General features: G+C 38.2%; 2 protein-coding genes across 7 annotated transcripts in view; both read left to right on the plus strand.

The window, feature by feature from the left end:
- The window catches only part of MYOM1 (myomesin 1), an 80,229-nt gene extending 79,323 nt beyond the window's left edge, over positions 1-906 (plus strand). The window contains exon 40 of the mRNA XM_063326633.1: positions 621-906. Within this exon, the coding sequence (XP_063182703.1) occupies positions 621-637 (17 nt within the window). The 3' untranslated portion in view covers positions 638-906. The remainder of the gene's footprint in view (positions 1-620) is intronic.
- Positions 907-3,051: 2,145 nt separating this feature from the next.
- LPIN2 (lipin 2) overlaps positions 3,052-23,636 on the plus strand; it is a 42,207-nt gene continuing 21,622 nt past the window's right edge. Inside the window, exons 1-3 of one of the 6 annotated variants that reach the window (XM_063326647.1) lie at positions 3,052-3,072; positions 18,114-18,314; positions 20,691-20,786. In XM_063326647.1, the coding sequence (XP_063182717.1) occupies positions 18,123-18,314; positions 20,691-20,786 (288 nt within the window). In that variant the 5' untranslated portion in view covers positions 3,052-3,072; positions 18,114-18,122. Of the gene's footprint in view, positions 3,073-3,531; positions 3,711-11,969; positions 12,326-18,113; positions 18,315-20,690; positions 20,787-22,066; positions 22,117-23,636 lie in introns of those variants that run through there. The other 5 variants (XM_063326643.1, XM_063326644.1, XM_063326642.1 and 2 more) reach the window with 5 other exon arrangements.

Here is a 23,636-nt window from a genome sequence, read left to right on the forward strand (position 1 = left end):
GGTGTGCTTAAATATATTGGAGGCTCAGGGTATGGCCAGGGTACAGCCCTGAATCCTTGCGACTGACTTCCCTTGTATTTATTTTTTTTTTCCAACTGTTAAATGGGATTAAAAGGATGAACTAAATAAACTAAATTAAATTGTGACATGCTTTTATAATATCATTCTGATGCTGGAGAAGTTATTGAAACACTCCTGAGAGGACACGTGCAAGTCATGACTAAGATGGAGAGATAAGGAGCCCCTCAAGTTTACGGGGAAGATATAAATAGAGTCAACAATTAAAAAAAAAAAAAGTTTAAGGATATCCTGACTGCTGCAATATAAGCATGGGTGATGGTGGGTATGGGAATAAGTGACTACTCCAAACAATGGTTTCTGGGTGTTGTACGCACACAAAAAAGGCAAAATGACATAACAAAATCTCATCACTGATGTCAGCTTTTATGCCACATGTGGCCAAAGACTTTTTTTTTTTTTTTTAACTGCTGTAACAACTAAGCAAAAGGCCATTTTTTCTTTCACCTACAAATGTCAGCAACATGTTGAGCACTCAGAGACCAATGCAAGCTGGGGGCTGGTGCTACATCCCTACACCTACATCTCTCTACTATCTGCAGGACCACAAATCTTCTGAGACTTCACCAAAGCCATGCCGAGCACCCTATATCCTCCCAGACCTGTCATTTACCCCTGGCGCTCTGTATCCTAACCTGCTGGAGGTCCTTCATCCTTGCTTGCCTAGCCCTAAGCAGGCTACCTCTCTCACACACTATTGCTGCTAGATATGATCTGTCAGTTGAACAGCCAGAGAGCCACTGATTTAAGTACGGCTCTAGGTAACACGCTTTCAAATTATTTCCCCTCCACCAAAGAAAAAAGTAATTTCAAGCAGTTGTTCTCATCTCTCCTTCCCTTTCCTTGATGGGGAAAATAATAGTGAAAAATTTGTGGTGAAAAGGCAAAATGAATGTAAATGAAGTGGCAGGTTTCCTGTGGCCTGGAAGCCCTGGTTTACCTACCAGTGAGTTATGGTTCAAAAAGGACCGCAAAGCATACAGATGTAGAGAGATCCTGCCTACACCACTACAGTGTCTAACTCCACGCAATCAGAATGGAAACAAATCTCACCTGATACAGCTGTGGAAAATGCAAGCCATTTTTACAGCTTGATCATAATCTTCTATGTGTAAGTGCAAAAGAGCAGAGAATACAAAAGGAAAATACAGAGGGCTGCCTACTTCTGCAGCCTTCTGATTGTCTGGAGATGGTAATATTGGAAAGGAAAAGGTTACCTGAAGGGAAAACATTCTGTTTTCAAGCAAATGCTCTTTAAACAGAAGTGCCTATTCCAGGTCTGAAATAGAAAAGTATGACTTATCAATTTGTCACCCCTTTTCAAGTAAAAGATTTTTCTGTCACCCAAGAAGCTAGCCTGCTTTTGGATTAATTTTATAATAGGATCTAGCTTAAAATTGGTATTTGAGGATGTATGATAGATTTAGCCCCTACCTCTTATCTCCCTGTGAACAGGGCCGTCTGGAGTTGTCCCCTCAACTAAAAAAATCACTTGCTGTTATGACTAGCGAAGATAAGATCACAAGAACACAAAGATGATGTGGTCACCCTCACAATCTAAGGAACTAAGATGCCAAATAAGGAACTTGGTAAAGCAGGGAAATGATCTATTGGCTGAAGCACAGACTGAGCATTTGTGACAGATGTTATGGTAACGTTAGCTAGGTAATTATTATTAAGACATTATATTCAAATGGAAGGCCTCTTCAGAAAACTGCTGCAGCTGAAACATGGTTGCACCCAAGGGTGGAAAATTGCTCCAGTAGTCTGGTTTGCATCCATTTATCCTGAGTTCTGGAAAGTGTTCTGAATTCGACTATGGATTTCTGACACTACAACGTTATCAAAATGGGCAGGCATAAAATCTGACCTTTCATTCTTTTTACATATGTATAATATAGTCACTCTAGACACGTAATTCTGCATTTGTGTCTTCTTCCATGAACTGCTTTCTTCAAAAATCCAGCCTGCATGTTATGTGCGGATAGATTTTTTTAGTTCCATGCTCAAAGGGATTTAAATATATTATTTGCAAATAAGCAAACTCACTGACTATAATCTTTTAGGCAGCTTGTACCAGGAGGTACAGATTAATAAACAGATCTTCTTATCTGTTTGTAGGACTGGTACAAAAGATTGTCAAGAATCTTTTGAGAGATACATGGGCTATCACAGTAAATTTTGTCTATACACTTCTTTGCATGCTAGCATGTCTTTTTGTCAGTTGCACTTAATACTGTTAACTAGCCTGTTTTCTTATGTGACAATTATATGAAGCCTATGTAAGAGCCCAAAAACGGCCCTAACAAGAAGTGGGGCAAAGCCGACTTTTAACAAAACTCTCATGAACAGATTGGCAGATGAGAAAGTAACTGGCAGACAAATAAACATACAAAAAATAAAATAAAGAAGTAACATGGGTAGCGATGAAACAATTCACATCCGTGAAACTTAAACTGTATTTCTGTTTATGCTACTCTTTTCTTCTCCCTTTTTTACACTGAATGCTGTTCAGGGTGAGAATACTATCCTGTTTTAGTACATATTATGCCTCACAATCATCTGGGGCCTCTGGGCAATAGAATGACTCCAGTAAATAACAACACATAACACAGCCAACTACAGTGAGCAGCGGTGTGAATCACAAAAGCAGCGGGCAAGTGAAGCTGCTGACCTGTAATACATACCTGGCCTGCTGGACACGTTTTGATTTTGCAATTCTGCACTTTCATCTAAAAATAATAATACTAAAAAATTTATTTTCCAGCCTCCTGTGAGTAGACTAGTAACTTTCAAAAGAAGGATGCACTGCCAGATGTCTAAAGCTGCAAACACCCCGGACGCGGCGTTTCTTTTGAAACATCCCCGTCACGAGGTGTTAATTCTGAGACGCAGCTCAGACCACGGCTATAAATAGCCGCGGAGAGCCAGCACTTCCCTGCTAATCGCCGCAGGCCGGGGCCCGAGGGAACGGGCGGCAACCACGCCACGGCGGTACGTAGCCGAGCTGCTTTACCTCAGCCTCGACAACTCAGGGCCGGGACAGGAGACGAGGAGGAGGCGGGGCGAGGAAGACAGGAGAGAATGAGGAGGACGTCGGGCGAGGAAGGCAAGCCGCGGTCGCCGCAGCCTCGTGCCCCTTCGCTGGCGCCTCCTGCCCCACACCGACCCCAGTCCCCCCCCCCCCCCAATTCCCGGCACTGAACATGGCAGCGGCGACGCGCTCCCCACTTCCCTGCCGCCGCTCCCCCTCAGCCGGCTCCCGCCCCGCGCACGCGCACCCACCGCGCGCGTCCTTTCCCCCCCCGCCGCAACCCTGCGTTCGCCCCAAGGTCACGTGGCGCCCGGGGCGAGGCGGGACCCGCGCCGCTGAGGTGGCGCGCGCGCCGCCCGCCCGCCCACTCCCCACCCGCGGCGGCGCGTCCCCGCCCGCGCGCCGACGTGCACGCGCTGCACCAACGGCCGCCGCTTGGCGCAGTTCGCGTCCAGCCCGGCGCGGCGCGTCCCGGCTCCCTTCTGCCCCCCGCCTCCCCCCGCCCCGCCGCCGTTCTCTGGCTCTTCCCCCGCCATTCATCCGCCCGCCCGTCCGTCCCTCCTCGGCTGGCGGCGGGCCCCGCCGGGCCTCGCTGGAGGTAAGGGAGAAGGGGAGCCGGGGTGGGGAGGGGGCGCGCCCGGGGGCGGGGTGTCGGCCTGTGTGAGGAGAAGTGAGGGGATGGGGGGGGAGGCCGAGCGAGCCCGGACGGCTGCGGGGAAAGGTGGGCGGCGGAGGGCCTGCCCCGGCCTCGCTCCCATTCCCGGAGAGGGCTCCGAGAACCCGGCGGGGGGGAAGAGAGAGCATCCCCCTCCTCATCCTCTCCCCTGGCTGACAGGTGTGGGTGCTGTCACCCTGCCCGGCCCCCTGGAGCTGCCTGCCAGCCGTGCTGGTGACATGAAGGCGGCGTGCCCCTTGTGAAACGTCGGCTTTTCTGGCTCCGCTTTGGCGGTGCGGCTCTTGAAACGTTCAAAATCGCGATAGGTGCCTTGCTGCCCCCGAGCTCCGTGCGTTTTACGGATTTGCGTTTCTTAAACTCGGGCTGTTAACTTGCCTACCTGCCGGGCACTTCTCCTTTGGGTTGGTTTTTGTTGTGTTTTTTTGTTGTTGTTGGGGTTTTTTTTCTATTTATCCTTCCTAGTGCAGGCTGTATGAAGCGTTAATCACTAGAAGTATGCTGTCTGCATTTTTTGGTGTATGTGTTTTGAGTTTTTGCCAAGTGCACGTCTAAATTAATTTGTGTGAACTGCATTTTTCCTCTTGTTAAGTGATTACTGAGTACATGTAGCAGACATCAATGATGTTTAATAGAGCAAGACAATATGCCGTGTAAACTCGTGCATTTCCAGCCAACAAAGTGATGTCATAAATATACCTGTGTTTTGGCTGCACCTTGTATGTGCACATCGTCTGATTACTTTTTTCTTTTGCAAACAAAATTCCATTGTTGTTACGAGAGACAATTTCTTAGCCATATGCCATAATGGTATATGGTATTATTTAGGATACCATCAGAGGAGAAAATGATAGACAATGCTACAGAACTCAGTTGTTTGGTGGTTGTTTGGTTTTGTTTTTTTTATACTTTATAATAGCATTTCTTAAGACAATTTTGAATACTGAACTCCTTATGTTTGCAAAATATATTGGAAGAGGAAAATGTGGAGTTATACACATTTTAAGAATGTACAGATATTCATTAGAATAAAAAATAGTAAGTCACGATATGCCTTCACTTTGTGTTAGTGAAAGTGTGGGTATGTCAGTAATTCAGTGTATACCTAATCATTGTTGGTGTACGTACTAGGCAACTAGCTCTATCCAGGGCCATCAGTTGTTTCTTCTCTCCTAGCTCCTGCTATAGGTTTTTTTGCAGCCCAGAACATACAAGAATGTAAACAATTTTGCCATCTCCTACAAAAGTCAAGGATGATGTATTTTCTTGAGTAAAGTAAGGAAATGATCTGTGAGGTGCTCTGTAAAAACATATTACTATTATGTAATAGAATATTAAACTGATAAGCTGAAGTTAAAAAGTTTCTAAATGAACTCAGCATGTCAGGAACTTCGAATGAAATGCTGTTTTATCTGGTATTATTCTTAATTACAGTAGGAATAACTAGATAGTGATGAAAGGCTCTTGTAAGCAATTATAGCATTAATTTTTAAGCTCATAGTACAACTTTTCAGTTAAGTGTATCAAAATGTTTAGGTTTTTTGATGGCCTGTAAAAGAGGTGTGTTTGAAGTTGTCTTATTCTTAGTACTTAACGTTTTGGTTTGTTACAAAATTAAGCTTAGTTCTTTGTTGTTATTTACTTGGAAGACATGTAAAATGTTCCAGTTTTGCAGTGCAGAGAACTTTTTGTTCTTTCTCCCTACTTCCAACATTTCTCTCCACTAATGTAACGTCATGATCAATTATGGGGAAATATAAACTGCGCTTGCTGCACTTGACACCTCCTTATGTATCTTGAGGCCCAGAATAGCCCTTCTTTGCATTGCATCATACTGCCCAGAGAACGTGCAATCTAGATCAGAAAAAGCTGAAAGGATTTTGTTCAAAGCCACATTGGGAACATCTACAGGTTAAATTAGTTGCATTTGTTGCCCTCTTCCTGGAAGGTGCTCACATGGTTATACTCCAGATCACAATACATCTTAAGTGCAAGACCACAGCATTTGCAAATAAGTTGTGTGTAACTGTCTGAAAAGGGATGAAAGGACACCTTCTGGTGTGAGGTTTGGTGTTGCATGTTATGTGGATCCATAGTGAAAAAGCTTTCAGGCTTACACGAAACAGTGGGTGATGTGTTTGTGATCAAATTCAGGTCTAAAGCATACGCATTAGATGTCTTCATCCCATACTGGGCAAATTCTGAGAACATAACTTTGTATCCCAGTGATTTTTGCATCTGGCAGTGCTGATCAGGAGTGCTTCCTTTATGAACCTTTGATCTCATTGAAGCTGCTTTTTAAGATTCTGCAGTAACACAAACATGTCATCTCTGTAAATATCTCACTGTTATATAGGTAAGCAGAGATTATTTTTTTAAACTGGTAATTAAAATTACTCTTTTAATGTAATTTTAATGTTTCACTTGAAAATGAGTTTTTATTTTGCCTAGCTGCTGTCTCATCTTGGTTGTTACAAACAATCCAGTATGTACTAACATTAGAGCTTACATTTCAGTTTGTGCAGGCACGCTGATTCAATATGAAACTGTCATGCCAAGTCAAGCAAGGTTGTCTTTGTGTTTGAGTTTAAGTGTACTTGAGGGGGATTTATTTTTTTTTAATTTTGATAGAAATTTCTTTTTTTCTTATGTATATATTTCAAGGGAGTTTCCAAGTAAAGGATGCTAGCTTCCGCTTCCTATTTATTTTGTTGTTATCAGTTTCTTTCAGCTTTGCAGTAATGTAATTTGTCATTAACTGCCAGAAACTGTCTGAGTCACTCTTTTCCCAAAACTAAGGGACAATTCCTTATTGCTGCTGTCTGTAGGGATAAGAATTATAATTGAGGAGCCGGCTCATTTATTTATCCAAAGTGCTTAAGTTTGATACCAGAAATGTAAAGATGCAAAGTAATAACAGAAAAGTCTCCAGTGTACTAGGTGACATTTTTGTGTTGGTCTACGTGGCTGAAGCCAGCACATGCTAAGTCAGTCTTAGGCCAAGTCTTTAGGTTTACTTGTCTTTTTTTAGACTGCATAACTGCCTCCTCGTGTGCTGCTTCTGGATTGATGGTTATGAAAGGCCTTTTAAAGGAAATGCGTAAAGGATTCTTTGCAAAATTCTTTCAAAGAAGTGCTTCCAGTAATGAATTGTGGCTGAGATTCCATTAGAAATGCAAGTAGCTGTCTCTCACTTGGCTAACAATAGAATTTAGTTTGTGGTGGAACTGAAATACAAAGACTTTAAAAAAAAAATAAAATTACTTAGTGGTGACTTAAAGCTGTTCATTCTCCAAATCAAATGTGTGCATGTTAACACAAACGAGAAATCTGCGAGGCTGCTTTACAGGTTTGTCATGTCCCATATAGACAGTGCAGACATGCTATTGTGTGCTAAGGATGAACAGATACATCCCTCAGACAAATGTATGATCTCTGTGTTCATTAAAACTCAATAATGCAAGTAGATGGTGTTTGGTGAATGAGTAAGCATATGCTACTTTGCTCAACTATATCTAATTTTCCCGGTCCCAGTATCTCATGCTATGAATACCTTTGTGTGAGAATTCTCTAAGACTAGCATTTTTACCCAATTTTGTAATGAAATAGCTAGGTCTTACATGCAAATGAAATTTATGGAGGCTCTTCTATTTTGGTACATGCTCATCAGTTCAACAGTATGGAGAGTCTATCAAGTAAAAAAAGTTTTCTTGTTTATATACACTATATTTAAAACTTTTTGGGTATTCCATGTATGTATTTCTCAGAATAAGTATATTTCTGCTCTTTCTTGTCAACCTGAAGATATGTACTAGTCTCAGATCTTATATTAGTGTGTCCCATTCTAAAGGTAATCAAACCACTAATATATCAGGATGCATTTCGTGCTTAAATACATGAGACTGTTCTTCTGCTTTGACTTTTGAATCCTGGAAGGTTGTAAGAAAATAAAAATACGCCTGAGGCAGATCGGTGCCTGGAAAGAAATCTTTTTAAATGCAGAAAATAGAAAGATAAGGGATTGCTCATTAGGGAAATGCTTAGTGCTTTATAGAAACATACAGGAAAAGCTTCATCTGTTTTCTCTAATCTCATGTAAAAATGAGATAGATGGAATTTCTATTCAGAAACTTTGGTTTCTGTGGTATGTGTCTGGAAATAAGTTCAACCGAGGATGATGTGGCTGTAGAAGAGCCCGTGCTGCTGGAAGTAGGTATGTCAAGTGTGGCAGGCACTTGTGTGGGATATGCCCGTGCAGGTTCCAAAGGGCTGTGCTCTTGGATTAGCCAGTTACCTCTTTTCAGTACTCTTGAAAGAAGTTAAGGTCTTCACGTACATAAGATAACGTAAGCTTTTGATTGAACTGATCATTTTAACAGTAAAACTCACTTTATGGACTTTTAAAGTATTGTTCTCACTGAAGTTCCTTTGCAAACAGAAAAAAGGTAATTTGCTAAAAAAAAAAAAGAAGAAAATGTTCAGATTAATACACTGGAATCAGATGATTCATAGTAGATCATACAGATATAACTGTTTACATGTTACAAAAGGGCCAAGTCCAAGTAAACTGCGCGTTTCCTGTCTTACTATCTTTTTTTTTTTCCTTAGAGATAAAAAGAATACTTAAGCTGCACACAAAAATATTCTCATTTGAATGGCTCTTGACTCAACCTGACAGGAGATCTTGAAGATACTGAATTTGCTGTTTTGTATCATAGATGGAAAACTAGACATTTGATTTTACTGTTTTTTAACCCCAAGTTTAGTGGGCAATGCATTGCTTTTGTATTACTGGTATTTCTCTAACATCTATTAACTCTTTGGATTCTTGTACCGTACTGTTATTACTGGTGATAGTCTTTTTTCATTATTTTTATTTTTTGGACTGCTGGGAATGGTGGGTGAAAGCAGGTAATGCTGCCTTTAGTCTTCAGCATTTCCGAGCAAAACTTGATTTTTAGCTGCATGTTACTCTGCTAGAATGGAACATTCCAAGTTATATATTAGCTGCCTTCGGCCTCTATATGGAAAATTTTAGCAACTGTATTCGTTTTTTATAAGAAGTGAAACTTGACAGTATGTTTCCACTCTACTAGAGGGAAAACTTTAGCTGTTTTCTCTTAGAAAAATTCTCTGAGGCAGATGGTCTTCATTCAGTATGTCTTCTGTTATTCATGTGTAAATTTACTTTAATTTGGCAAAGTTATTAGCCTTTGAATTAGGTTTAAAAGTCCATAATGAGGATGGATAGACTTTTGCAGTTAAAAGTAACAAACATGCTGTACTGAATGTATTTTATCACAAGAAGGAACGAGCAGAACTGTATTTCCAGTTTCAATAAGCAGATGCTTCAGACCAGGGCTAGGATCAAGAATTTGAGCACAGGGAAGTGTTTTCAGTCCCAGCCTGATTTTTGTAATCTCTATTGGAGAATTGGTAACTCTTCCATTTTGTTTGCACCTGATAGACAAAGTGTAAAAAGTGCACACAAAAAAAGAAGTGGAGGGGAATTTAGGAACTGAATTAGAGGCCTGGGGAGAACGGATCTTTTCCAATGTCAGGATAGGGTGTGAGAACTGAGAACTGGGGTGCTTAAGTCTTAGTTGATAGTAAGTAAAAGTGATTTGGGGCAGGATGAGGTGAAGGAGACGTACGGGACATGAACAAAGGTTGTCTTGTATTTGCTGTATCTGTTAGGATATGTTAATTAGAGGAGGTTTTGTCTCATTCATTCGTCTCAGCAAATTTATCCTGATGTCTGAGTGAATTGTGATTGTACTAATAGAAGCTCGTGTCTATAGGATTTCTGCTTCCTTCCTTCCAGAATTTAGAATGACAAGTACTTATGAAAGCCGGGGAAAAGGCCTGGAGCTGTGTTCTGGCCACACTTGTTCTACGGTTCCTATATAGTACAATCAAATCACTTATACGTAATTTTCACAGGCAATCAGGCTTTTTTTATTTTTGTAGTGACCATCTGGGATATGTAAATCTGATTAGCAGCTACAAATGTAGCCTATGGAAGCAGTGTTTTGAATATGCAAAGAGGTAAAAAATGGAGGGAAACTCTGCAAAGTCAAGTTTTAACTGTGCTAAAACCCCCTATATTTTTAATTCCTAATGTCCTGGCCTGGGTTTTCCATTGCGTATGTGAAAAAAAAAAAATAATACTACATCTCTGGGATGCTGTAAAACTAAATGAATGCAATCAAATATATGATAAAGGTTACTGTAGAAAAGTACCATTTAAAAATGGAATCATACTTCCCATCAGGGATTTTGACTAATGAGCAATGGGATAAAATGTGTGGACTCAGGAAGAACAGAGGGGGGAAAAAGAACATAGAATGATGACTGATCTTTGTCAGGAGTATTAACTTGCGTGAGGCTAGTGGGAAAACTCATATGTGCTTTCTGAGGCTAAACCACAGTAAAATCCACTCACACCAAAGACCTGGATTAAAGTTGCATGAAAAACATTGCTTCTAATACTTTCCAAATTTGGGGTATTTGCTTTTCAACACTAAAGCTAATTTTCCTGTATAAATTGTAAGTAAATAGCATAGTACTTAAACTTACTCAGAGGGAATTATATTTTATTTACCTTATTAATATTGAGAAATGAAAGACAAGGAGGCTTACTAAACGTGCAAAGCTTATTACCTGTCTAAAATCTTACCTTACTGCCTGTGCAGTGAACCCAATTGTATGGGTGTTCTAGAAAGGCTGTCTTCTAAAACACTTTTAGAAGCTTTGGAGAAAATAATGTCAATCTGAAATACTGAACAATAGTGAAATAGAATAGATATAACAGAAAGTTATACAGAAAAAAATAACATAAAGCTAGGTCAAAAGTGTTTGAAAAGAAGCACTGGCTTACAAAGTTGGCTCCATTCTGCTCATAAGTGTGTGTGGTTTACTGTGTTTTAATGTAACACACGATAAAGGAATGATGAACAAGCAGAGGAGAACTGAGTGTGTCTAGTAGTTCTTAATATCCTATAAAAATACTTGTCATGTCTGCTAACAAAACAAGTGGCTTTTCCTGTGAAGAGCCACATTAAATACAAACCTACTCAGTGTATAGGAAAGGGCTCGGAGATGGTAGCAGTTTATTGCAACCTTACTGCAGATGTAGTAATCCAACACTCAATTTAGGAGTTTGTCATCAAGACTGATTTAGTTTTCACCTTGAGTGTAGTTCATTAATTATTTTGGAAACCTAAAAGCCATTTGGCTGTATGCAATAATGTGATTCATTGTACTTGCACCAGAGTCCAATGCATAAAATTACGAAATTTACAGGAGAATGGAGTGAAAGTGGTAGTAGGATCCTAGATTATTTTTTAGTTTGTAATTCAAGAAGTAGTCCTCCACATTCTTCTGTAGGAGTGGCAAAGCAACACTGTGCGGGTGAGGAAGAGATGCATGCGTTTAAGGTAGCGAGGGAATGGGTGGAGGGAATGTTAATGGAAAGACATTCTCTGAGGACCCACTCAGGGGTAGAATTGTTTCCTTGTGCTGCTATACTTCCTCAGTTATTTCACCTATCCGTGATACTATTTAGAGAAGTAATGACACTTCAAAATTCCTCAGATCAAAAAATTCTTACTCTCTGTCATGGAGCTAGGTATACAATAAGCTTTTATGTGTTGTCCACATACCGAAATTATACTGCTTTTACAATTTAAAGTTTAAAGAAAGTAGGAAAGCTTCCACAGGACAACAGTGTTTATTTTGGTATGCATTGGTTTTGTATGATTTAGTATTAACTTGACACCAGGTCAGTTTTCTCTTTACTACTATAATGCAATTTCAAAAAGGGGGGAAAATAGCCCACAAATACGAGACCCTGAAATGTCATCAAATTTGTCCTATAAAGTGTCACTAGCTAGCCCAGTGAAACCATCGGCAGAGGGAGCAGGCACATGGAGCAGTGGTAGGCATTCTTGAATTAGGTGTGCAGCAGGCTGAACTAGGACTTTGAATGCTGCTACGGGCGGTGGAGTTGCAACAGTGGGTGAAAAGTCTCCAAGTGAGCTAATGTAGGCTTTGCTTAAGAATCATTAACTAAATCCCTGTTTCTTTTCGTGGGAGCTTCAGTTGAAGTCATGTGACCTGATGTAAAACAACATCATTGCCTATCAGTGCAAACATATGGCAAAGTCTGCCCATGTTATTACTTATCTCAAAGAGTGCAAGGGGGCTGTGACATTTCAAGCAAAGCCTATTGGTGAGGGAGTTTCTATGTGAGCCTTCTTAAAGAAGCGCTTCCTTTTTAATCATAATATTGCGTGGGAAAGCATACCAAACACTTTTCTCTAAGAGACCAGAAGATTTACATAATTCTTCTGCTTCTATGGAAAGAGAAGAAATGCTGATACAACATTCTGTTATGGCTGTAAGCTTTGCATTTACCTGTACTGTGGAAAGTTAGTTTCCTGTTTTCTGAGATGCATTTCTCAGAACAGGATGATTTTGAAGATGACTTCAATAGAAGTGGTGTTGCTGCCCATGAAAGGGTTCCTTCTGGAATCTTGGTGAGTTTGACTGATTTATTGCTGAGTACGGGTATATAATTTACTATAGCATGGTTAAAATATCTAAAAATTGACTGCCTGTATTTACTAATATGTGGAAGCCTTAACTAGGCATTCAACAGACTGACTTTGTTTTCCATTTTTTTCTGTAAGTGCTCTGTGCAGTACTAGGAGCAATCTTAAACCCCAGTTCCAATCTTTACTTAGGAGCAAAGATATTTTTGTTTGTTCATTTTTGCTGAGTAGACAGTGGTCCTGTTTCACATGGTTGGTTTTTCCCCCCAATCTTTTCAGGGTACAAAATAAGCTAGTAAAATACTTGTAGAAGATTTTCTCTGGTTAAGGAAAGCTCCTGCCTCATAAATACATATACGTGCAAATATAGGCAAGATGAGATAAATTGAGAGAAGCCATAGCTATGCATGCTTTCTTATTTTGTTTTTCTACCCAATCTCTTAAAACAAATACTTCTTTACTGTTTACATCATGCAGTGTTAGACTATCTTTTAATCCTCTAAATGAATCTCAAAATAAATGGGATGTATAAATATCTACTCTCCTGTAAGGTAAGATCTACATTTAAGTAACTTTTTTTTTGCAGTGATAGTTAAAATATATGCCCTCTAAAGCTGTATCTTTCTAGATACAATTGCTTCTCTAGGCAATCTGATAGCTTGCCTTTGAGTAACTTGTACTCTGCTTTTTCTGTTGTTGAACTGGGCGTTTGTAGTGTTCATGTTCACAGGGGTGCACCTGTATAAAAGGTGTTGGCTTTAAGAACACAAAAATCATGCTGTTTACTTTTACTAAAAAAGTACTCCAAATGCACAGGAAATTTGTGGACAGCCTTCTGATTATGTCTTGCACTTGTATATGGATAATACTGAATAACATAAAATTATTCAGGAAAACATGTTGGTTTTGTAGCAGCAAAATAACATCTTTGTTAATAGTACATAGATATAATTCCTATCCACAAACCTCCCGCTCATGTTATGCTAGTGTAAGCATTTCCTGGTGATGAGTTTTGAAAATTTGTCTATCACATAGAACGTGTTAGATACTTAATCTGAGCTGTAGTGCTGTTTAATCATTATTTCTGAGGATCATTCTATTCCTCACTGCTCTAACATGAGCAAGTCAACCAACATGGACGGGTTTAATTTTAGTTTAACTGATTTGAGTATTTTGTAGGTGGAGGCACAAAATTTTATTTTTAGTTCTTGAACTTCCAGAGTAGATACTGTCTTTTCTTATATTGTATTTGCTGTTACACTCTCTCTTAAAAAAAAAAAAAAAAAGAAGCAGCAGTTTAAGTTTCTGCCTTTTGCAGTGTAATGGCTTCTTGCCAGAAAGAAATCTTTTTTATGATATAGGACAGAGAAATTCTTTCCCCACTCCAATTACACTTGCACTTAGCTTAGTAGTATTAATATATTCAGCTATAAGAATTTTTGCATAAACTTTCAAAAATCAGTCTATCTATGACTCAAGAGACATAAAGTGTTTTTCTGCTATGAGACCTTAGGTATTGATAGCCTTTAAATTTCCTATCCTAGAAGACTAAGTAGTGGTGAGCTACATTAACTTCAGCTTTTATACGGAGTTCTGGAATTTGACTGCATCAGGTAATGTATACTCTGGGTATCAAAATAAATAAAAGTTTAAAGCTAAACAGTATTGTGAAATATTGCTGCATTGCCCTTTCTTAGCTTGTCTTGTCCATCACACTTCTGTCTTGAATTGCAGAACTGGAAATTGGTGTGTTTTTTAGGTTCTTATAGCAGGTTATGAAGGCATACTGCTCTTTGCTTTTCTCTGCTTTCAGGACAATGACATCTAACAAACGTTTACTAAGCACGAAATAGAGTGTTACTGAGGAAACACTTTGTTTTACCAGTTATTCTGTGATCAGGCTATTTCTATCGCATCTGCAAGAATTAACACAGTAACATTTTATGCTGTTCCTCTATATAGTCAGGTTCAATAGTGCTCACCACAAGTTTTCCAACAATATACAACAAAACTTAAAGCAAAAAAGAAACTCACACAAAATTTTAAATTCTCCTAAGTGAGGTTCTGTTGACATTTGAGATTAATTAAATATCTCATGTTTCTCAGGTATGTAGTGACACTTTATTTCTATCTGATTATTCACTTGCTACAGTTTGAACCTTCTTAAATAACATGTTTATCTTACAAAGCGAACTGTTATGTTAAAAGCTGAACTGCAGCTTGGTAAGCAATGATATAAATTAGTTTCTGATGTACAAGTTTGTTTACTTACAATGTACAAAACAATGTTTACATTAAGACTTCGATCATAAAAAGCTTCTTTCCTTATAAACATTGTTTTTAATACTCAATAGGTTCAAAAGTTCATAGCTTTTTCACACATAAGAGGATACTCTGTTTATGTATGATCATAAAAGTGGCTGTGCTGTGAGCTACAGAAGTATAACAGATCTGTAAAAGAGATAACTTTTACTCCAGGAAAGCAAGAATATATGTAAAATAGGTGGGTCTTGTGGGTTTTTTGGTGATTTTCTGTGCCTAAGCAAGGTCAGGTAGTATGTATATGAGGAAAACTAGATTATTTATCAACTGAACTCAATTCTTACCAGTTGGTGTGAAATACTGATCTTTTAAACAGTTGCTACATTTAAGTTGCTACTTAAATGATAGAGAATTCATTGCTAATGTGCATTTCTCAAGTCCTATTCACTGAAATGAAATATATGGAAAGGAGACTCTATTAAGGACTTATATTCCTGATTGTGACAAACATTTCTTTTAACAAATTCAGTCTCCTTGGTGACAAGAAACCAACTATTCTTTGCAAGCCAATACCATAGACTCCTCTTGGAAGCAGCCAAGGTATAGCCATGAATGATAATGACTATGTGTTCGAGACTTTTTCCTAAGACTAAGAATTGAGATTGACTGTCACTGTAGTGGAAGACTAATTGCTTAAACAGTAGAGCAGAGATATTGCTACCTTTCTGTCTTGGGTTACAGTTCCATGAGATGCATCAAATATCTCACTTGTCAAAAGGAAGATGTTCAGTTCCCTGCCCTAGCCTTTTATTTTTCTAGCCCTCTGGTGCTGCTGTCTGTCTTGTGACTCTCTGGTGTTTGTCATGTTCTTCTTTGAGAGCTAATCTAATTTACTAACCCACTGAAACAAACAACAACAAAAAATGGGTAGACTTCTGCCAGTTGTGTTAGTGAGCTAAAATCAGCTTATTAAGAGGGTCAGATGAGGAAGGGTTAAAGTGAGACCTCCCCTTTTTACGAAGAGTGAGCTATGACTTCATTAGCAGGCAGTCAATTTTATAGTTGTACATGAACCTACTTAGAGATGAAATTGAATTTTATTAATCACTAATGTTGATAGGGAGTCCATTCTACTAATCTCATTAGTCACTCAATGACAGTCTGTTCTTTTTGTCTTCATCAACCATATTGTACAAAAGCTACGGGAGAAAATTCTCTAGTATGTTACCTTGTGTAGTAATTCTGTGGATAATTTCAAAACAGTTTTAAATCTGTATTGGAAATCCCCCATCTTTCTTTTTAAGTCTTGTGGAGAAGAAAGTTTTTTATTTTTTTTTTTTTCAAAAATCTAAATATGATCAGGTAATGTATGTTAGGCTTGAGAAGCCTGAGACAGAGAAAAATACTTCTGTAGCTGCTCTGAATCTGTGAAAGTAATTTTAGATTTCTTGCATGTTTACAATTGTAATGGTACTGTTAGATGTTACAGAAGAAGCTTCCTTTTGAATGAATGCATTATACCCTGTGTTACGGTAAGGAAGACTTTGAAGGCTCAGAACAGAAGCAATTCATAAAGTACCTAGATCATGAAAACACTATCTAAACTCTTGTTTAGAGCCATTAAGAAAAAATGCTAAACCTTGTTCAGAGGCTAATAAAAATAGATTAGTAAATAGACAAATTCACTGTAGACTTTTTTTGGTAGAAATATTATTCCAAAATAGAATTTTTACAATTTAAGCCCTGTTATGTGTTCAGTGTTGTTGTTTACTTGTTTGCAGTGGCTCTTTGTTCTCCCAAATACTACCCCTAACTTTAGAGGCATGCAATTGCTTGGATATATTTGAAGTGAGCTTGTAGCAGTCTTTAGGGTGGGATGCGGGAGAGGGCAGAATGAGGAAGGCTTGCAGTGAGTTTTCTAGTAGAACACCTTCATGGTTTTCCCTTCTCATTCTATTAAAGCTCAAATGTTCAGAGAAATCTTTGGACTCCTATTTCTTATTGGCAGTCATAGTTCACATTTTATTTTTAGTCTGAAAGACTTGCAGTCATTCAAAATTCATTCATTAACTTAAGTATTTTTAATAGGTCACACATCAGACAGAATGTTCCATACGTGATGCTCTGCGTCCTTTGTTTATCTTTGTATTTCTTGTTTCTTTCCAGTTTGGCTATAGCATGTGTATGTCTTCCTTTCCTTGTATTCTGTCCTGAACTCACCACTCTCATCTAGTAAGATTTCTTCACCTAGACAACATACTGTTCTTTTTCAGTTTTCTGATGTCAGGAGTATGAACAAACACAAAAAACTGTAAAATATTTGTTTTCTCTGGACTGAAACTTGTGGAACCTGTGGAAAGTAGTTAGTGGGTAATTCTTTACACTTAATATATTGCATGAGCACGTAAACTTGGTAAGACTTGCTTTTCACATATGAAAATGTAGTATTTGGAATTTAGTGTGTATCCTTTAGGTGTAATTTCTGTGGAAATAATGATTGTTAGCTAGTAAGTTATCTGCTCATGGACAAGAAGTGTGTTCAGGACAAGGTCATGTTGCTAGGTTCATTGTGTATTCACAGAGCAAACTTTACTTCAGTAGCTGTTTTAAATATAGGTACCTACAAGTTTCAATAAGCTCTTTAGAGAAGTATCCATTTTAACCATAGGTGATACTTACTGTAGTTTTATTTAATCAAAAGTTACTGGGAGAGTCTCAGTAACTTTGAATATCTGGCATCACCTACCACAGGTGGAAGTCTTGCTTGCCTCAAGTTTTAACTTCTGAAGGTCAATGTCAGTGTTTTTCAAGAAAGGTTTTTACAAGCTCATGATGTTTGTGTTGCAAGAGATTTTAGTACTTGTTTCATGGCAAATAAATTCACTAGTGTTGCACTTTCCTTATACAGGAAGAAAACTGGATTTCTTTCATATTTGTTTTCCCCACGCTTGTTCTCAAACTCCTCTGTCTCCCATTAGATCTTTTGATAATTTCTTTAATGTGACTCTGCCATTTTTAAAATATAGAGCTGTAAAGGAAGAGTTACATGAGGTACACTATACATAACTTTTTCTGACTTAAGATTTTTTTTGCATCCTTACGTACAGTTATCTCCACTTTCAATAGAGGATAAGTTGTATTAAATAGGCAGTCTTCAGAGAATGAATTTGTCTCTAGCTTATCTGAGTAGTTAAGCATCACTTGAATCTAGGCTTTGGGCTTTAAAAATTACATGCTTCAAAATTTACTTTAAAATATTTAAATAATTGTATGTTCAAGTTAATAAGCTATTAAGAGTAGGTTTTATAACTCTGGAGACTGTTAGTAATGTATTAATTGGCTCAAAATTCTGTTGACTCTTGAAGGCATTTGTGTAAAGCCTGTTAAAATAATCAGCGTAATTGATAAATGACATTGCACATCTGTTTGGATGTTTTTTTAAAAATTTTTTTAAAAGAACTTTTTATGTTTTTAAAATGTATTTACTTTTTTTTTTCTTCCTCTCCCTTAGTCTCAGACTATGAACTACGTAGGACAACTTGCAGGACAAGTCCTGGTTACTGTGAAGGAGCTGTACAAAGGCATTAATCAGGCAACCCTTTCAGGATGCATTGATGTCATTGTGGTCCGGCAACAAGATGGTACATACCAGTGTTCTCCTTTTCATGTCCGATTTGGGAAGCTTGGTGTATTGCGCTCTAAAGAAAAAGTGGTAAGTTCAGAAAGTGGGCCAAAACATAGTTTTGAATACCAATGCATTCCCTTTTTTCCCCCTCTTCCTTCCTTCCCCAGCTCCCCCCCTCCCCCATACCCAGTTAGCAGTCTGGTGTGGTACAGAACGGTTTCTCATATATGCTGTACAGAGGGATAGTTTTGGAATGCAAAACAGAACTTCCTGTGGTAATCTAAGGACTCTGGGAAAAAAAAACACTGTGAAAGAAACGCTTTGACAGCTATGCAAAAAGAATAATACAAACATGCAGATTTCACAGTCTTAAAATATTTACATGGCTATTTATTTACTTGTTTAAGTAAGCTGGCAAAGACATGCTTAATGCCATTTAACTGATCCCTGATGTTGCAAGCAACTATTTTTGGAATGTCTGGAGGATAAATGGAGCATGTCTGAAGGGTTGGTGACCTATCATAAATATTACTCCTTGTTATCTCTCTTCAAGGTTGATATGCTGTAGAAAATGCAATTAAGCAGGACTGAAGCTTCATTCACTTGTGGGCATATTTGAAAGAAAACCTGGTACAATTACCTACCCAGCCAGTCTGAGCCTGTGACGCTACCAGAGTGGATTGTTCTGCCATCACCTTTCCATAGACTTTAGTAATTACACCTAGGGAGTGAGCTTGGGTTGTAAATTTGACTTAAAAAACGGACCTATTGTGGGAGACTTTACGTTGCAGTCAGTAGGGAGTAGTGTGTGTGTATGGGAGTATTGCCAGTGGGTGTGCTACCAAAGGATGGATTGATTTAAACAGATCATAAAACCTCAGGATTATGTGCTGCTTTTCTAAGAAGTGAAAGGATGCCGCGGGCAACTACCTCCATCTTTATATTTTGGTTGTAAAAGGAGAATAAAGTGCAACTAAGAGACCAGTTATGTTAGGGCATTTTTTTGTTAATGGTCATACTGGGAACTGCATGCATTAAAGTTGTAAGTTAATCATAGTAACACAGGCTAGCAACAGTTTTCTTGTTTCATGTTTTTGTTTTGATTTCACACTTGCTAATGTTTTTCTTAATGAGCACACTGATGACAAAAAGTTGGTTTTTCCTAAACAGTTCTGCAACAGATTATGTTACAGTTTTTCAGCAAGGTACAAGAGAGGTGGTATAGCTGTACTTTTTCTAATGTCTAAGATACAACAAGAGTGATCTGAAACTTGAGCTTGCTACATGTCTTTAATTACACTTCTGAGAAGGTGAACCAAATTTGAGAGGATTTCAGCTCCTGGGTACCTCTAAAGAACTGTTGAATAGTAGAAACATCTATTTTTGCTACCCGCTGTACTAGGCTGTACATATTGGATGTCTCATAGCAATTACAATATTTAACTTTGTCTCCCTTTGATCAGAATGTCTAAACTATATTTAACCTGAAATGCCACTAGCATTTTCTACAGTAAGGCAGGTCCACTGTGTTTCTATCTGACATGTATTAAATTATTTTTAATTAGTTAGGCTAAATGCATATATACAGATACTGTTAGATAAGCAGATTTACTGAAAAATAAGATAATATTATCTGAATATTGAAGATATTTTCTTTGGAAAAATTTGGGATGGAACTTAACTGGATGCCCAAGATTTCACAAAGAGGAGGAAGTAAAATAGTTGTATCTTGGTTTTGAAAAGACATTTGTGTTTTTTTTTTTTTATTTTATTTCATACATGTGGGGAAGGATAATCTCTCCCTCCTGTGCAATGTAATCTAAGTTAATGTACCTCCTTATGACAATATAAAACATTCTTCCACTGAGGAAAGCACTATGGTTGCAGAAGGGTAGTGGTCCTGTGTCGTATCGCCATAAATTTGGGAGCAGGAAAATCTGAAAAAAACATTAACTGAGTTGCAGAAATAATTGTGGCAAATCTGTATCCCATTGAAACAAACTCTGCCTTCTGGAAGATTCCAGTTTGTTGCCTTGAACTTCTGGTATTCAGGACTTGTATTCATACTAGGCCCAAGTTTAGGTTGAGCTTTAAGCATATGAACATAAACAGTCTCAATCATTCATCTTTCTTCCAGGAAATAAAGACTGTATCAGTTACTGTTATTTATGCTTCTAGCTCTCCAGATCAGTTGAACAAGATTCAGTCTTCAGATGTTTTGTTGTTTTTTTGTTTGTTTTTTTCTCAATTTGTGTTGTAGGTGTTAGGCTCTCTGCTAGGAGCATGATGTGTTTTGCAGGTTAACAAAATAAAGATCATTATTATAACAGACTTCCTTCAGAAAGCAGAGGGAGGAGAAAGATACGTGATTATACAATGGAACGAAGTTTACTCTCAGAGTGAAGTGGGCCTTGAGATTCATCCTGTGATGGATTATTTACATTAAATTGTCTCTTTCCACAGATCGATATAGAAATTAATGGCGATGCTGTTGATCTTCATATGAAACTGGGTGACAATGGAGAAGCTTTCTTTGTACAAGAAACTGAGGAGGAAAATGTAAGGGGCTTTGTGCTTCATGATGGCTACAATGCAGTATTATCAGAGTAATGCGTTAAAAATGCTTAATACAGTGTTGACAATATTGTAACTTTTATGAAAGCTGTGTTTTCTGTGACTGAATCTTAACATCACTTTCATGTGCTGCCAAGATGCTTGGTGTTTTGTACAATTTGCTACCAATGATAAAAAATAACTTTTTTTTTATTAGAGCTTTATTAGAAAGATTTGTTGAATTATTTTTTTACTTTGTTTCTTGTTGACTGCAGTTATACAGATTGCAGTGTCTTATAATAATTTTTTGCCTTAAGAACTTACAGCTTGTGTTACTGACCTCTGTACTAATAAAGACTGTCTATATTGGTATATTTTTAATTTGTCTTAAAATTGTGAAAAACTGTGCTAAAAATTGTATCTTTGAAACTTTCTCCAGTTAACAGTAACTTCAACTTGAGAATTCTTCTTTTATTCTAATATAGTAATTAATTTCCCAAGAACCTATTGCAGCTGGAAGTCTCTGAAAAAGAGAAATAATAGTTCATTTTTAGTCTGATATCCTAAGCATATGGGACCTATGTAATCATAATATTTGTCAGTCCCAAGCTTTGTCTTTGATCACTTTTTAATCTGGCGGCATTTTTCATCAAGGCAGAAGGAAAGAAGTTCTACATACAAAGTGCCAAACGGTTTAATGAAAGTAGTCAGTTAGAGGAGAGAGAAAAAATTTTGTCTCAGTGAAGTAAAAGATGAAGTGTTCATTTCCTGTTGCTTTTAGTAATCAGAGTCTTTCAAGGAAATGAGCTTGATCCACTTTGTGAGGGATTGGTTGGAGGAAGCTCTCACTTTGAAAGGAGTTAAATATTATTTAAAGTGGAAGGAGAAAATAAGCATTAAGACCCTAAATGGTAACTTGGAGTAGGGATTTATGACACTTAAGAGAAATGAAGGCTGGATTCTGTTTTAGCATATACCATGATTAAATTCAAAACTGAAAGCAGTTTTTTATAGCAGTAGACTGTGTCAGCCATTGATGGGAACTGATCAGTCTTTAGACTTTCTGAAAGGGTGATAACCACTACCTTTATCCCCAGTATGATGTTTTAAAGAAGCTGTTGCACTTGCTTAGTATATCTTAATTTATAACAAGAATGCCTTATCTGTATATAATGTGTTCTGGAAAGCGGTAGTTCACGCTGAAACTATAGATTGAGTTAGCTACAAAGCAGAGAACTAAGTTATTTTTAGTGCTCTTAGACATTTTTTTTTTCTCTCAGTATTTCTGCTACTGATGAACGTGACTTTGTGGTCACCTCTTGAAGCTATGCTTAAGGTATAAATGATAAAGCCCTCATCGAGTTCTTGGTGTATTCAGAAAGGTTCTTCCAAGCGGTCAGTCTTTGCTGTTTTCACACCTCGATGTTTAAAAGTAAAACCACATCCTGCAATTCATGTGAACCAGGACTATTATAATATAACTTTCAGGCATCATTTTTCAGCCAGTTTTCTTTTAACTTTTCTTCTGTTTTTTTGGTTTTTTTTTTGTTTTGTTTTTGAAATTCTGTCTTGTTATTATGGATTATTTATTACTAATTTTATAGAATATTCACTTTATTTTAGGTGCTATAATTTTATGTGGAGGTTTTTCACAATGCAAAATCTGTGGGTCATTAGTGCTGTATAGGGCTGTGTTTTGTTCTCCATTCTCCACTTTGCTTTATAACCAGTGGAACAAAACTTGGTCTCTAACTCTTAACTCAATGGAAAAATTGAATTTGATATTAAAAAGTAGCAGTTCAGACTTTGAACACATCAAAAGTAGTATCATTGCTCTGGCTGTTTCTAATCACAGTGTAGTTCTTGACTAATCTTCTGCATAAAAGTTCTGTAAAATAACAGTCATCTTGTATTTATATTCTTACCACAAAATTGAGCCCATAACTTTTTTCTCCCTGCTCTGTAAATTCTCTTCTACTTTTGTTCCACTTTGTCTCTATCCTGTCACAGTGTGTTTCTTTCAGTCTAGGTGTCAGTATTTTTAAGTTTCTTGTTATGATGTAAACAAACACCAGGCAGTTGATTGCTAAAGCTTTTCCTTCATTTGAATTGTTCCTTCCAAGGGCAGTGAGTTGTAATTAATTGAGAGTTGTTGAGTTTTTCTTTTTGAAAGATACTTTACATAAATAGTGTCTGACATGGATGACAAGACTGAATGCACCCTCACCAATTTTGCAGATAACACTGAACTGGGAGGAGAGGTAGACAGGCCAGAAAAAGAGCCACCATGTAGAGCCAACTTGACAGGCTGGGAGACTGGACCAACAAGATTCGCACAATATTTAACTAAGATATCTGTGAAGTCCTGCATCTAGGTTGGAAGAATCCCACACAGCAGTTTGGGCTGGGGTCTGACTGGATGAAATGCATCTCTGCTGTAGAGGCCGTCAGCGTGCCCTGGCAGCAGTGAAGGCAAACATGTCCTAGGCAGCATCAGCAGGAGTACAGCCAGCAAATGGAGGGCTGTGGGATTGTCCCACTCAACTTCATACTTGTTAGGCCAAACCTGGAACACAGTTCTGCTCCACCAAGTTCTGGTCTCCCAAGTTCAGGAGAGAAAATTGGAAGGAGTCTAGTGGAGAGCCTCCAAGATCATCAGTGGTTTGGAGAAGTTGACATAGGAAGAAAGATTGCTGGAATTGACTGTGTTCAGCCTAGAGAAGAGAAGACTCGGGGATCTAACCACAGTCTTTCAACACCTACAAGGTAGTTATAGAGTAGAGGGAGGCACTCTCTTCACAATGATGCCTGGTGATAAGGCAAGGGGCAAAGGACACAAGGGGGAAATTCCATCTG

This window comes from Chroicocephalus ridibundus, chromosome 2 (assembly GCF_963924245.1).
Source record: "Chroicocephalus ridibundus chromosome 2, bChrRid1.1, whole genome shotgun sequence".
In the NCBI taxonomy this organism is placed as follows: Eukaryota; Metazoa; Chordata; class Aves; order Charadriiformes; family Laridae; genus Chroicocephalus; species Chroicocephalus ridibundus.